The sequence below is a fragment of the Grus americana genome, chromosome 1, assembly GCF_028858705.1.
Source record: "Grus americana isolate bGruAme1 chromosome 1, bGruAme1.mat, whole genome shotgun sequence".
Taxonomy (NCBI): Eukaryota; Metazoa; Chordata; class Aves; order Gruiformes; family Gruidae; genus Grus; species Grus americana.
Genome location: NC_072852.1, coordinates 123,231,510 through 123,247,409, shown reverse-complemented (window position 1 = coordinate 123,247,409; position 15,900 = coordinate 123,231,510). Strand labels below are relative to the sequence as shown.

The following is a 15,900-nucleotide window of genomic DNA, read 5'->3' as shown; positions in this document are numbered from 1 at the left end:
ACATTAGTGTGATATCAAAATACTTTCCCATACTAAAAGACTAAACACAGCACTGTACTGGCTGTTTGGAAAACTACCAGGAAAATTACTGAGAAAAATACCTCTGTTGCGGCCTAAGGCTTCAGCAAATCTAGCCACTCTTGCTGAGTAAAGCTAAGCAAACAGCTCAAATCACACTCTATTATATTCCTAAGTAATTTATTCTAATTAAAACCTACTTATTTACGTTAACTAATATCCCTCAACAGTGTGGTTGTGGATATTTAGGTGTGACAAAATCATAATAAACCTGGAGGTGCAAGTCATTTACAGTAGATACGTTCTTTGTAGATCTTAATCTTCCACAGGACTCTCGCAGATTGCAAGGAGAATCCTCCTTCTTTGAGTGAAATGCTAGTCAAACTCTATTTCCTGCTGCAGCTATTCCCCCTGTTTATGTTCATAGAATACACAAATCTGTATATTTCAGGTAGATAGAGAAGACCTCTAGACTATATAAGGTGGTTTAAGCTATTGTGCTTCATCTATGAACTTTTTTTTATCCACACTACCTTCATAGATCTTAATGAGAGGCATGTACATAGTCATTCTAAAAGGAAGGGGTAAGGAAGTGTTTGAGGTTTTTTTCATGTCTCATATAGAATCATAGAATCTTAAGGTTGGAAAAGACCTCTAAGATCATCAAGTCCAACCATCAACCCAACACCACCATGTCTACTAAACCATGTCTCGAAGTGCCATGTCTACAAGTTTTTTGAACATCTCCAGGGATGGTGACTCAACCACTTCCCTGGGCAGCCTGTTCCAATGCCTGACCACTCTTTTGGTGAAGAATTTTTCCCTAATATATCCAATCTAAACCTCCCCTGATGCAACTTGAAACCATTTTCTCTTGTCCTTTGGCTAGTTACTTGGGAGAAGAGACCAATTCCTACCTCGCTACAACCTCCTTTCAGGTAGTTGTAGAGAGTAATAAGGTCTCCCCTCAGCCTCCTTTTCTCCAGGCCACACAACCCCAGTTCCCTCAGCTGCTCCTCATAAGACTTGCTCTGGTCCCTTTACCAGCGTCGTGGCCCTTCTCTGGACACACTCCAGCACCTCAGTGTCCTTCTTGTAGTGAACTGAACACGGTATTCAAGGTGTGGCCTTACCAGAGCTGAGTACAGGGTGACAATCACTTCCCTCGTCCTGCTGGCCACACTGTTTCTGATGCAAGCCAGGATGCTGTTGGCCTTCTTGGGATAAGTCGGATAAGTAGGATAAATAGGGATAATAAAAACACAAGTGAGAATAAGGTCAGTTTTAGAATTCTTATTTATATTTTTACATTATTTTTAATTTTTCCAGCTTTCATAAAAAGAAGTGTTGGATTGGATCCAAGACACACATGCAATTCACTGTAATTCAATATTGTATACTTCTCTTTGTACTAAAGCAGCATTACAGTGTTATCTTAAGTACAAATCTTAGCTGATATATCATTTTATATTGGTTATTTTGACTATTCAAAGAACTGAACGTTCTCAACATATAGACAAATGTTGCAGTAGTTTGATCAGACCAAAGCTATTTCATACAATTACTATAATAAGATGTGACATAAGGGATTAGCTCCATAAATTGAATCAAGTATAGTAAAATAGGTCTTAGGGATCTTAAATTTTGATACTTTGTTCTTTTACACCATTTACTATTAAGCAGGAAGTAAAGTGGTTGGCTGATTTTTTTTTTTTTCCCCCCTGTTGTTTCGCTGTTTCTCAAGTAGGGTAGAACAGCAGTAGAATAGAGATAGCTGAGATACATAACTTATCATAGAATCATAGAACCAATCATAGAATGGTTTGGGTTGGAAGGGACCTTAAAGATGATCTAGTTCCAATCCCCCTGCCATGGGCAGGGACACCCTCCACTAGACCTTGCATAACTTGAATAATTTCATATCTTCCTTAGTTGTCTTTTAGATTGAACACTTGCAGAATTTCAGTAATTCATCAAAGGCTACCCTTCATTTCTGTGCAATAGCTACATCCAAGTGTAGTAGCTTGGATGCCAAATTTTTTCATTTACTTCAGTAAAGATTCTGAGCCAGACAGGTCTATCATCTGCTGATTTACACTGCGTCCAACCAAAATAAAAAGATGGAGTCCAGGCTCTGCAATTGTGTCCTGAAACTGGCTGTAACACTCTTGGGATGCCATTGTACTAACCACAGTGCCCCAAGGCCAGCCTGGAGTGTTTTCAGTAACTGGTATCTTGCAAATTGCTGGACAGTGCGTGTGCGAAAGACACACTGTTCCTCAAAACCACCTTACAGGAGACTGAGATCAGTCAGCCTCATTGCCCCATGTAGCATACCCTTAGGCTCCTCAGTCCAAGGATTCCTTATCAACTGTAGAAGTTGTTATATAAAACTCAGTCCTTTTGCATTGACACTCTTCCGGGACACAGTCCTGAAAAAAGCCAAAGACTAATGCAAGAGATGATCCAGACCCTTTTCCTCAATTCCATCATAGCTAACAATGCAGGCTGCCTGAGGAAAATCTATCATCTCTGACTGGAACTTTTTGGCCCTTCTACAGCCATCCTTGCCAAAATAGAAGCGCTGTCGTCATCTATTCAATATCAAGCCGTATCTAGAACCATCATCTCTGCTTCTGGCTCCTTCCAAGTAACTTCACAGCCAGCCCAGTCTGTTTGCACTGCTGCATCCTGGCATTTCTGTAAGCCAGGGTGTTGTGTACACTGGAATTTGTCCTGTTAGAGTAAGTTTGACTCCTTTGAACAGGGACGTGAGAGTTCAGTGCAAAATGCTTTTTTTCCTCTCTTTAACTCTGATTCAGAATTGGATCTCGACATCAAGGCGGCAGCTGCAGTCTTTCATTATTCTTACCTAATTCAGGTAAAGACATTTAATGGGCAAGAGGGAGCAAGCATCTACAAGCCCCATGGGGAGAGTGCAGCACGTCCATCTCCAACATACAAGCACTGAGCAGGCTCTCCACATCCCACCTCTGCTGCTGCTGAATTTCACAAGCCTCCAAAGGCCAAGCAGATAGCAGAAGGCAGCCCTCAGTTATCATCTGTGGTACTGCAGCTCATCTCTTTGTCACGGTGCAGGCCTCCAGACACCTGAGAATCACTTTTCTCCTAGAAGTCCTTTGAAGACCTCAGTGAGGCAGGAGCATTCTTTTCCACATACCTACAGGAAAACACACAAAACTTACCATCACCTGTGAGATGGTCTTAGTGTCGATCACATTGGACCATGTACTTGAGCTGAAGGAGTCTGGTCTCTCTTTCTCTCTCTGGCTGTCATACTCTTTCATCTTTTTTCCAGAAAATGAAGTTTTACTCTTCTCCTAGTCATCTTGAAATAGTAAAGCAGCTGTTTAAACTGCTTTTGAAGTCCCCAGGTCTGCAGTAGAATGTAAACTTCTTTCAGTAGTCTTGTTTGCCAACCTTCAGTATTGCACCTAATTCGTCTACCCAAGAAACTATTGTTTTATGGTGGTTGCTGTTTGCCTATGAGTGTGGGAGAATCCTGTGCTGTCAAGATCTGTTCTTTGCCCTTCTTTGCTTCCTCTATCAATACATTTATTTATTTTTTCAGGGGCAAGCTCTTAGTAACACAGTAAGATTTGTCCTTGAAGGGTTTATTTTTTTTTTTCCAAGCAGGACTAGATCCTCCAGATGTTTCTCAAGCTGTTTCTGTCAGTGGTTGACAGATCTAAGGAACTAGGCTCTTCCACAGAGTAGTCAGTCGAGTGAGTAGTGGGGTGTGAGGGAATGCAAACCGCCTAGTGGGGAACGCCCCACCCGTCATGCAGACAGCAACCACTGGACTACTTCATCAAATGCAATGTTTGCTCTGCACGCCTCCAAGTATATCTGTAGTTTGTGCCATTGTGGAGGGCACACAGCATTTGATGAAATAGTCCAGTGGTTGCAGTTTGCAAGAAAGGCTGAGGTTCACCCAACTGACAGTGACATTGCACTGTTAATTGGCAGTCTGTGGAGTTTCTGCTTTGGAAACACCTGCAATGGAAAGTCCAGGAGGGATAAAATTTGAGAGTGGGAAAATAGCTTGCTTACTTCTGATCTTCAAGGTGCACATCTGTATTGGTGCTTCTTCCCCGGTTCTGTCAGTGTCCTTTCAGCTGGTTTGGTGTTTGTAGCTATCTTCGTAAGGAGGGCAGAATTTAAACACACACTGTGTAGATACTGCTTTGTCAAGTATTTCTCAGGTTTCAGGTGGCTGGGTCTATTTATGCATTTTTTAGCTATATTCGAAATTGGAATGTACAGGTAGACTTCACATACTATTTGTAATTAACCATTAACAAAGTGGTAATTAACTTTCTCTGTTGTTGTTTTATCTTCCTGTGATTGTGTATCAAACATACTTCTTGGATTGATGAAAATGTGTAATATCTGCTCATGCTGAAAAAACCCCAGTACTCTCAGCTGCTGTTCTAGAGAAATGTGTAAAGATTTTGCTGCTCAAAATCTTTCACTGTTCAACTGTTATGGCCCTATGGACAGATGAGTTGTATCTAAAGACTGTAAAAGGTTTTCATAAAATTGCAGTGTCCTGACTACTGCTATATACGTACATTTTGTTTATGTTCAAACTGTGATTATAAGTTTCAAATACAGATTTGTCCATCATAGCCTCATGTCATTTTCATTAGTGAGGCTATGAAATGACATGAGGCTTAGAATAGGTAGTCTGAAAATTGAAAGAGGATAAAGAATAAGAAAAAAGGTTTCACTCCAGCTGCATTGAGTATTTTTCCTGGTATATGAGAATAATGTTGTGTTCTTTTATTTTGTAGGCTCATTGTGATTTTCATTGTTTTGGTCTGAAACGTATAAGTGTTAACTTTTGAATAGTTAAATCGATGCTATTTTATTATATTCTGTTGCCTAGTTCAAAGCTGATTTTATTCACAGTCTGTCCAAGTAAAACCTTCCAATACAAATCTTATGAGAGTTCACTAAATGTTTAATACAATCTTCTATTAATTATTATTCAGCTGCTTTCTTCACTTTCATAAATGGTAGGCATTGTAGTATAGATGAGTGGGTGGAAAGATAGCTGCAGTATTGATTTTGGAAGTCTTGATTTGGAGATGATAGATTCATGTCATTTTTATTTTTCCTGAATTACTGTAGCAGTGCTGTGCAAAATGTAAGCCCAGAGGTGATTTTCATCCTCTGTAGCATCTGTTTTCCGCTCCTGCTTTCCCATTTTGTTGAGTTAGATAGCCTTTCCTGATTGTTAGTGGAAACGCTGCCATTCTTGGAAAAAACTCTTACCTAATTTAAGTAAATTCTGGTAGAACAAAAAGTTTCTTCTTACCAGGCAGTTGGTCAGTATCTTCAGAGAATAACCCAGAAGTTGTCTCTTGCTGAATTTAACCTACTGTCATTTATTGCTGTAGTATGAGAGCTCCCAGCCCTTCATTCGATGATTTATCCTTTGGACTAATGTATGTTTAGTCTGCTGAAGGATTAAAAGGAAAAGCTCTATCTGTGCATGAAGGCCAGTTAATTAGCAGTGGAGACTAACAACCTACTTGAGGAAGGCTGTGTGCCATCATCTCTGAAGGAGGCTGTTAGCCTTTTAAGCCAAATCCTTCTTCATATGTGACAGATCATCAAGCTATTAGCTTATATCTGCTCTTCCGGTTTTGGTCAAACCATAAGAGAGCTCTGAGGGAAAACATCTGAGTAACTTGGATGCCTTTGATCCTCTGGACCTGTACCTTTCCGGATGTAGACTTAGGCAGAGGACAGAAACAGGGCTAGTGATGTTTCAGAGCAAACAAAGATCTGCAGAAGGATCAAGTGACTCCTGCTGTATCTGGACGGCCCTACTCAGGCAAACAGATGGGGCAGGAGGGACTGCAGTCATCAACATTGGGCCATGTTCCTTCTCATTTCACTATAATACTACAACACGTGCTCCTACTTTCCACTTGTATTTATGTCTAAACTAACCTAGTTTAACGGAGGGTGTCCCTGCCCATGACAGGGGGATTGGAACTAGATGATCTTTGAAGTCCCTTCCAACCCAAACCATTCTGTGATTCTGTGTCCACTTCCCTCTGTGTTGTACCAACCTGTACCAGCCCCTGATATCATCTGCATTGGATGTAATTGAGCACTTACAACTGAAATGGATGTCAGTGATGTTCCAGGTGTTTTGTTATTGATGTAGTAAGGGATTGAGTCTGGAGCTCTGGGCATGGCACACAGCCCCAAAATAAAACTAAAGTTTTTACTGTAGTCCATGTTGTTGATGTGTCCTGTAATCCTGAGTGCATTGCTACTTTGTTTAAATGTTTCCTGTAGGCAAAAACAGATCAATATTAATTCAGCTATGGTGTAGAATTGCTTGTCCATCTGTAAGAGTTAATAAGTATGTCTTTTCAGAGTTTGAGTGTTTTATTCTACGAAAATTCTACTGACTATTTAAAATATAGGTACCAAATTAGACATGAGCACCTACTACTGGTAGAAATTGTTGAAAATGCTGCCTTTCAGATCGCCGTATTTCTGAAATTTTGATGATACCCTTTTTCACAGAAGTTGTGGAAGTAGTTTGAATTCGTTGTTATCAGTGATTGTCATCCTGAAAGTCTACAAATTGGATAATCAATATAGAATTAACACTAGAGTTAAGTAAGATGCAGGCCAATACTTTGAATGGAGAAGATAAAATATCTGATTTTTAGTTAGAAAAGCTGCTTTGGGGAATATTTGGTGTATTCTTAAAACATTTTCCCCTTAATTTACTGATCTAATTATGGTTAATTTTAAGTTTAAATTTATGTTACCTTTTGGAATTCTCTTTTAGTTTTTATTATGGCATCCAAGGATGCAGAATTTAAGATGCAGGCAGGGCACTGACCCAGGAGTTCCCTAGCATTTTGAGTGCATATGGATTCATTCTTAAATGTAAATCTATCATGTATTAGAAACTGAAAGAAAATTTCTAAGTGGAGAGTCTTTCACCAAACTCTCTACCAGTGTGTCCATTCCCTTGCCAAATCAGTGCAATGGCTGGGAACAATCAATGTGCCCTGACTATGCTCCTTTGAAAATTTTTTTTAACCTTTCAAGGAAATAATGCTTTGAATCTGACTCCACAAGCAGCTTAGACAAGGGTAAATGGTGTTGCCAGGTTGTTTGCACTACCTGGAATCAAAAGCAAGCAGGCAGTTGGTTGTGACATGAATGATCACTGCATTGTTCTAAAGTTGGACTAATTTTGTTACTAATTCCTGAGCCATCCTTTCTGAAATAGCAGACACATTACTATATTTCATGCAGCAAATTAGTTTCTCTAAATTAGTAGAAAAGATTAGACTTCCAAATGTACCAGGATATCTTGAGTACAAAATTACCCAGTCCTTGAAAAATGAAAAGCCATGCACCAAAAACATTGCATGTAAACCATTATTTTGATATGTTCTTCTATAACAGTGCTTTCTGATCCACTTTGTGCTAGTCATATAAATAACATTGGTTATAAAGTAATACTTGAGTAAAAAATAATTTTTTAATCTGTGTTTTTCTTTCAGGGCAATTAAAGCATTTCAGGAGGCGCTTTATGTTGATCCCAGCTTTTGTCGAGCCAAGGAAATTCATTTGCGACTTGGGCTTATGTTCAAAGTGAACACAGACTATGAGTCTAGTTTAAAGGTAGGTTTAAGTCCTTTCAAATTGAATTAATGTTTGTTACAAGTTGTGGTGCACCCTAGAACTGCAGGGAATGCATAAGCATATAGCAGTTAAATCCTACCTGCTGTGGAAATAGAAGTGCTTCAGTATGTGGTATCTTAGTCTAAAGACAGAGTAAGGGTAGGATTGGAGGTGTTTTAGGTGCTAGAAATACTCAGAAAAGCCCAGCAAAATTATAGATTAGCACTGATACTCCAGCAGATCAAAAATTCGGTGTAGGGCTCTCATTAAAATAGTACATTTTGGAGGGAGGCTGAGGACGTACAGAAAGTTGGAAGAAAAAGAGAAGAATTAGCAGCTTGGATTTCTCAATATTTTTTTTCTTCTTCTTTCTTCCTCCCTAGCTGCACTATTGTAAACTGGAAGTTCTTAAAAATCATTAAAAATAGAAAGCTTTTATGCAAAATAATGTTCTCACATCAGGTTTTTTTAATCTCATTTCTACTTTTCTAGCAGTTAATCATTCTTATATTTCCTGGTTTGAGAGTTAGCTTCTAAGGCAACAATTTCTGGTTAATCAGTTAGAAATGGTTTGTGTTAATACAGTACTTTGTTCTGTACTCCTTTAAATTTTTTTACTGTTTGCATTCTTTTTTGGTCTCCAATTGTAATCTGTCATTTTATCTCCCTCCATTCAACATGTTTGCCCATTTTCTATCTCCTTTCATTTCCTACTCTATCCCCATGTTCTTTGCTTCCTGACCTCTAAATTTAGGTATGTTTGTCTTGGAAAAAGGAAGTGTTCTTTAATGGAGTGTCATGTTGTGTTGGGAAATACACCTGCAGGGTTGAGAATTTTGTAATTTGTAATTAAGTGTAATTAATTAACATGCAGAAATATATTTATATCCCCTAAAACAACTGAAAATATGAGATGTTTTGTTTTCAAGAATCATGTGGCTTCCTTTTCCTGGCAAGTTGTTTTCCTGGATGTTGTATTTGTGAGGCTATCAGAATCACATTGTCCAAGATTTGAAAGAGTAGAGTGTTACTCTCAATTTTTCCTTTCAGTATTTGTAATAATGGGAAGCATGTCTCTCATCAGGCTTCCTGTTTTCATCCAGAGTCCAAGCTTTCACCTGCAGAGACAGGTGGAGTTGGAAATTGTGGTTAGAGAGGATGGTACGGCATAGGAGTAGGGAAGATTCAGTGCAGTGAATGGCAAAAGTGAGCAAGAGGAGGTAGGGGTAGATCACTGTGTTGGGAAAGGGTTTACGTGCGAGTTTGGGTGATCTGATTTCCTTATACTTTGACACAGATTTGGTATCGTCTGTCGTGATACAGAGTGAATAAAAGAAGTGCTGAAGAAGTACCTTTTTGGTTTTTACAAAAGTCTTAGGGACAAAACAGAAGAGTAAACTTACAAAGAGGTAGTCAACTTGTGATCAAGTAGTGGAAGGAACTTCTGCATTTTAATTTTTAATAGAAGAAATTGTTCAAGAAATAACCTTGTCCTGCTGTGCCATGAAATATGTAATTCTATCACTGAAACAAGTATTTAAATAGAATTTATGAGAATTCAGTCTACATAATTTACTGTGTTTGATCTTCACAGCTTCGCAAAATAAAAAGGTGACTGATCACAAAGATTCTGAGTATACCATATATAGTATTTGATACACCAACTAGGAATGGGAAGAGCACCAAAAAAGTATTTTAAAAGCAGAAAGAAATTAATCTTTTGTAATGCAAAATTACCATGATTCCACTGCTTCTATGTGCAACGTGATTAAGTCACTTCGGGAAAACAACGAGCAGCAATGAAAAGAGCTTACCCTGGAGCAGAGTGAAGATCTTCAAAAGGATGATGATATAAACATGACGGGGGGATTGCATTAAGGATAGTTTCACATTGTCCTTAAATCAGTATAACTGCAGGTTGCTGCTAAAAGGTCATATCATTTTCCACATTGCAACTCTGATTGTGGTGTTTGGCACTCTGCTGCATTGGGTTGAGTGATTTACTCCATTTGCGGACTTAGGTGGATCAGAAGCCTGATCCAGCTCAACTTGAGATTGCCTGGTTGCTAGATCCAATGCAAAGTAGATGGTATGAGTGTGTTAATGGGAGGGAAGGAGGAGAGCTGTATTATCCCCTTCTGCTGCGAAACATAACATGAAACTTTACTCTGGTATTATCAACTGAAACACATCAGGTAGAGTTTCCAGTTTGCTTCCTTTCCTATGGAGGTTGCAACCCTTAGCAGAGAATAACAGCGAGGAGCAAGAAAGAAAAGACCCAGTGGGGCAATCCACTCGCTTTGGAACAGCTTCAGTTGGTTTCAGTTCAGCTATGGATTTCATGGAGAGTCCTGAGATTGATTACTTTGTTTGAAAACAAAGTATTACTGATTGAAACATACCAGTTTATACATGAATTGAGGAGTAGACTAAGTAGAACAAGCAGGCCAGTAGCTTCTTTAAAAGCTAATCTGACCAATCCCAGAGTTGAAGTTTAAAAAAAAACCCTTAAGCCAGAACTCTGAGTGACAAGAATGAGAGACAAGTCAGAAAATGCTTCCTCAGTGAAGAGAGCAAAACGAAGTGTTGGTGCAATGGTTATGCACAAGGATGGGGAGAATAAACTGAGGAAAACATGATGAAAGAGTGCGAAAGGGTGTTTTCACAGAACGTGTCTCTGTTCTCTGAGACTGAATGTCTCATCACTTCACAAAAGAAAGGTAACCCAAAGTAATGAAAAGACACAGTTGTCTTGTGCCTCTTTTTTATTTTGTTTTGTGGGCCATCTTTAAAGGATCCAGGATGGGGTTTAGGATCCAGCCTGCTAGTGACTGGCCTTGAGCATGGACCCTTTCCCCAGGGCTTTTTATAACGTAATTCATAGCCCAGTTTGAGCTTCATATGTGACACTGAGGCGGAAAGTGGAAGTAACTTTTCATCTGGTATTCACTTGTGACTGTTCTGGATTTCACAGATTGTACCAACGTTGCATTAATGTACTTTGAAATATCATAATATTTTTGATGGTATTTAAACATTCATGTTAAGTCTGTAATTGCTAAGAATAAACCATTGCCAACAGATGAGTCATTGTCAGAGTCTTCAGGCAAAGGGGGAAGATTGGAGTCTGAAGGTCATATATTCCATGTTTTTCACAATTTTAGACCATTAACATAAATCATCTATATTTTATGTAAGCAATTTAAGCACAAAATTAATTTTTACTATTTTAAGATGTTGATGATCAAGATAATTACTAGAGTGCTGTTTAACAAGCATAAAATCAACTCTCAGTGTTTTTTTCAAAATCAATTACTGCTTTTACATGTTTTTAGCATTGCTGCAGTTAAGACTTGCAAATTACTATTACAACCCTTGACTGCTCTGTTATCCCATTGCCATAAAGTCTGGCACAAACACCAATGCTGTTGAAAATTACTTGGCCTTCAGGCTTATATTAAGGGGAAAAAAAAAAAAAGTAGCCCTTCTGGCTGAAAAAAAACCAATCCTTGTGTAACCTGACAGTTAGGGCAGCGGTGATACAGGAAAGCTGAATTTGCCCCATTCATCAGAAAAGTACAATTAATTCCAAAATCAACTGACAATGTCTTGGCAGAGGGGGAGATTTTATTATTGATTACTATAGCGGAAACATGCTATTAAGGTTTACCTCAGTCCTAACCTTTTCACACTTTACTATGTGTCTGGCTGCCCCCTTCCTATTTGCCATTTCCTACAACCATAGGATTATACACCTACAACTGTGTGTTTGATGGTGTTAGCTGTGGTGGCACCATGATAATCTGAAAGGAGAATAAAGCAAAATCACTAGCAATCTTTTTATTGGTTTGGTAAATGTAGCTGGGAAAGTGTTCAAGCTTCTGAGTACGTGCCACATTATTTCTGTCATGTCACTTGCTATCCTAGTCATATTCCTATTTATTGAATATATTTTTTTCAGTTTTAGCCTCCTTTTTCAAACGTGTATGTAATCACCCTGTCTCGTGCATATGTCTCAGTTCTTTTCTAAAGTACTTTTGAATCTTAACCAATTTCTAGCAAATATGTCAGAATGAAAGAAATTTCAAAGAGAGGTTCCTAGAACATTCCTGTACAACATGGTGCCCCAGAGCCATTTAGCTCTGCAAGCTGAGGACCAGGTGACCTGGTTGGCTTGCTCCACAACAGAGGTGCCGAATGACTGGTCATGAGTCTGGTCTGTTGGGATGTGAAAAATTCCTGTGGAGGGAACTGTCCCATCCACACAGGAGTTGCTGTGCATCAGTCAGCCCCCATGCCTCTGGTCCAGCCACAGAGGTAGGTAGAGCACGAAAGGGGAGCTGGGTGTGTTGCATGGGACCATTGACACGTGTAAAAGAGAAGCTGAGGAAAAAAGAAAAATTACAGTTTTGCTATTATTTAGTTTAATAGTTGGGTTGTATTGGAAACGGCAGCTATGGGAAAGCAGTCTTCCAGCTGGTGCTCATTCTGCTTGGCGGCGTTGAAGTATCGTAGTGTGCTTTCGGTGGGGAGCTGGGGCTATGGTCCTGGAAGTCCTTTCAGTGTAAAATTGAGTTCACTTCCATTGTTTGCTGACAGACTACTTAAGGGGAAGAAAGAAATCTTGGGTTTTCATATTTATTAGAATAATAACATTGAGGGAATGGTGGGTGGGAGATTTTCTGTGGGTTTGATTTTGTGAGGCGGTGTTTTGGTGGTGAATTGGGGTTTTTTATGTAATGGGTGGTTGGTAGGGACTCCGGACGCAAGCAGGTTATTTCATGGCAGACCAAGCTATGTTGTACTTTGGGAATTTGGTCTGGTTTTAAGTACTGCAGATGTATCCTGTACCCAGCAACAAAACCCTTAGAAGAGTGAGAACTAAATTTCTCATGTTTTCAAATACAGTAAAATTCAAATTTAGTACACTTTCAAATTCAAGTAAAATTTCAAATTTAGTAAAAATACTGATTCTGCCTTTCACTTTTAGAAATTTTGCCTCCTTATTTATACACAAAACAGCTACCCTAATACTTTCTCTCGGGCCTATGTTTTGATCTTGCCCGTAAATCATCAATTTAAATATAATTTTCATTTTTTAATTGTTTTCCCGAAGATTCTCAATTATTAGTAATGTTAAGTCATACAGCTTATATTAGGATAAGAAAAAGACAGCAAAATAATTAGAATTTATTGGGAAAATATGCATGAATTACATGAATATGCATGAAATGTAAAAAAAAAAATACTGATATACAGATGAACAGCTCAAAGTACCTATAGTCAGTCAGACACTTTTCCATCACTTATTCAAATAATTCTCCTGTCTCTCTCTATATATATCTTTATGAAAGATATTCTTAGCTACTGAAGCTATCGTGTGCCAACATGTAGCTGTTAAAGACATTATTAATATTTTATGTTCTTTTTCTCAGTAATAAATAAGAATGTATTTATGAAAGTGAAAATTGGTGTTTTCAAGCCTTTAAGTGCTGTTTCACAGCCTAGTTATCTTTCATATGTGCTTAGATTGATAATCTTTAAGCTTAAACATGTTAAATTGAAACCTTATGTATTCATTTTTAACTATTAAAAAAGAACTAATCAAAATACACAGTTATGAAAAGTTTAAATGTCTTATGTTTAGTTTTATGTCTATAATTCTACCAGAAACTGATCAGTGACATTTCTAGGTAAAAACCAAAACACAGGGCTTTAGCTATTGCAAGGACTTGGATATCCAAGTTTTCAGGCATTTCACCTAAAAAGCATTTTATGGAAAACAAGATGAAATTAGTCAAAAGATTATTAAAATAAAAATGTAAGTGGATGGAAAACAGCTTTTGGGAATGAAATGTCTCTCTAAGTCTTTGTAGTTTGCATATGTGTATGATGGAGAGACATATACAAGAAGTAAAAACATGGAAGTGTTTTAACGCAGCATGGCACTGTAATCAAACTGCAAGACAGTTGTTAGTGCAACCGATTTTGACAGCAGCTCACGATTCCGCAATGTCTGGCCGACAGTGTTTTATTTTTCCTCTCTTAGTTTTGCTTGGGTTTTTGAGTTCAGTTTTGAGTTTTCCTATAAAAGAAAACTGTAGGTGTATTTTAGAAATGTCATGATTGCAAAGAGGACTAAATGCTAAAACTGAATTAACATGCTGTGTGGCATCTTCTGTCATTTGGGGGGGGAGGTGAAAAACAAACCATGAGAAGAGAAGTAGTTGACTCGGAAGTTGAGCGTTCAAGCTCCTGAGTATTGATGCTGGTACACTTCATTTGTGGACCCTCTCCTCGTGAGAGATATTTTGGTCCAGGTTTATTGGCTGTACCTGTAACTGAAAGGCTGGCATTCAGGACACACCATGCATGCTGGCTTGGTAGCCACAGAGAGCCGGCAAGGATTATGCTGTGCTTTCGGTTCAGTGTGGGTGTGGGCTGGAGGCAGGGTGCTGCTGCAGGTCCTGAAACGACCCAAGCTCAGGGCGGTTCCGCCTCATGGTGATGCTGGCAACGTAGCAGCGGGGGCATATGAGCTTCCGGTCATCCCATTTCCCTATGGCATTTTGTTGCTGCTGGCAGTCATTTGGGCTGTTAATGCAGGAATAGCTAAATTCTGATGTTGCACGGGTAATGATAGAACAAGGCAGGCAATGTGAGTATTGAGCTAGCAGTGTGAAAATGGTGCATTATGTGAGATGTTGGTCAGTAAATTTGAATGCAACCTTCTTTTCAGTAGTGAAAATACAGCTTTTCTGATCTTTCTGTTTGAAAAGAATTTTTCACTTGCAGCTAGTCATAGCGAGATTATCCTGAACATACAACTATTACTCAGTTTATGTGTGTGACCTTTGTTTCTTCTGTCCTCAAGCAGCTTTATTCTGCCCTGCCTGTGTAACAGTTTTCCTCAGTCTTGAGGGGTTTGTTATTTTTTTTTTTTTCAAATGTCGGATGAAAGTAACTGAGTGTTGACTCTACACAAGCCTTCATCTTACAGGCCAAATTTGTTCTGAATTCGGCAGACCCTGGAGAGCGGAGCGACGGGCTGACGTAGCAGCACGTGTAGCGCGTCCTCTCCTGACCCTCTCCCCTGGCCCCAGCCAGGCCCCTGGCAAATGGAGGCCTGGCGCTCTGCCATGCCTGATTACGCAAGGCCTTCTCTGTCCCACTTAGCCGAACAAAGGCTGCTCTGAGGAACATAAGGCATCACACCTAGGTCACGTAGGCAGAAAAAGCCATCTCCTGACAGAATTTTACTGAGTCATGATGGAGCTTTCCTTCATGGTAAGTCTGTGAGAATTGTCAGGTTTCAAACGATGGCTTGCCTTGCTTTCTAAATAAATGCAGAACCGAGAGCTATTAAACTTGCTAATGTCATTCTCAAGAGGAGGAGGGAGTAGAATCACTATTTTGGGGTCTTTGGATGTAAAGGGAGATAGTACTGAAAATCTTGCACTAAAAAGAAAATGGTTCTTTTTGTGTTGGTCATTTATCGATTAAAGAAACAACAGAAAGCTGTGTACTTGACTCTTAAATTGTAAAGAGCTAATTTGTTAGGAGAACTGGTGTTTAATTCTAGGAGTGAAAACATATTAAGTTACCTAAATCGGTGTCAGATTACTATTATTTTACTACCAGACCTAATGCTTTCATCAGTTCTGTTTATATGCAGTCCACTGTACTTCTGATCCTTGGAAAGGTTACCTTTGAAATTGTTTCCACAATCAGGGGCAAGTCAAGGACTCCAGAGAAGACAAAATAGGCTGTAGATAACTGTGCAATTACAGATGGCTACAAATCAAGGTATATTATGACTTGAGCTGCAGCTCTTGTAGAGAGCCTGTTACTTTTTAACATTCAGAACACTGCCTTCTAGGTAAATCCTCTTACGCGGGATTTGAATTTCTATAGACTGCTGTCTGCCTTGAGGTATTCTATGTCGTCTGAACTGCAGCGGCCTCTCCTGCATAATAACTATTTCACACAGCAGTAGCCAGCTTCAGTGCTGCAATATTTGAGAGAGGTGCAGATGTTTGCTAACCGCTTCTGTTTGTGGCAGAAATGGAAGTTGGAAATGATGACTATTTTTTTAATTTTTTGGGTTCTGGTAATTGTGATTAGTGGATCTGCTTTTGGCTGATGAGTTTGATGCATTAGAATGCATGCATGCTTTTTTTGTTTGTTTTT

At 39.0% G+C, this 15,900-nt stretch overlaps 1 protein-coding gene across 14 annotated transcripts in view; it reads left to right on the top strand.

Moving 5' to 3' along the window:
* Window positions 1–15,900, top strand: part of KDM6A (lysine demethylase 6A) — a 159,301-nt gene that overhangs the window by 80,161 nt on the left and 63,240 nt on the right. For all 14 annotated transcript variants that reach the window (XR_008575835.1, XM_054816351.1, XM_054816392.1 and 11 more), the window contains one exon: window positions 7,590–7,710. Coding sequence is in view for 13 of the 14 variants with exons in the window: in XM_054816351.1 (XP_054672326.1) it covers window positions 7,590–7,710 (121 nt within the window). In the remaining variant the exon portion in view is untranslated. The remainder of the gene's footprint in view (window positions 1–7,589; window positions 7,711–15,900) is intronic.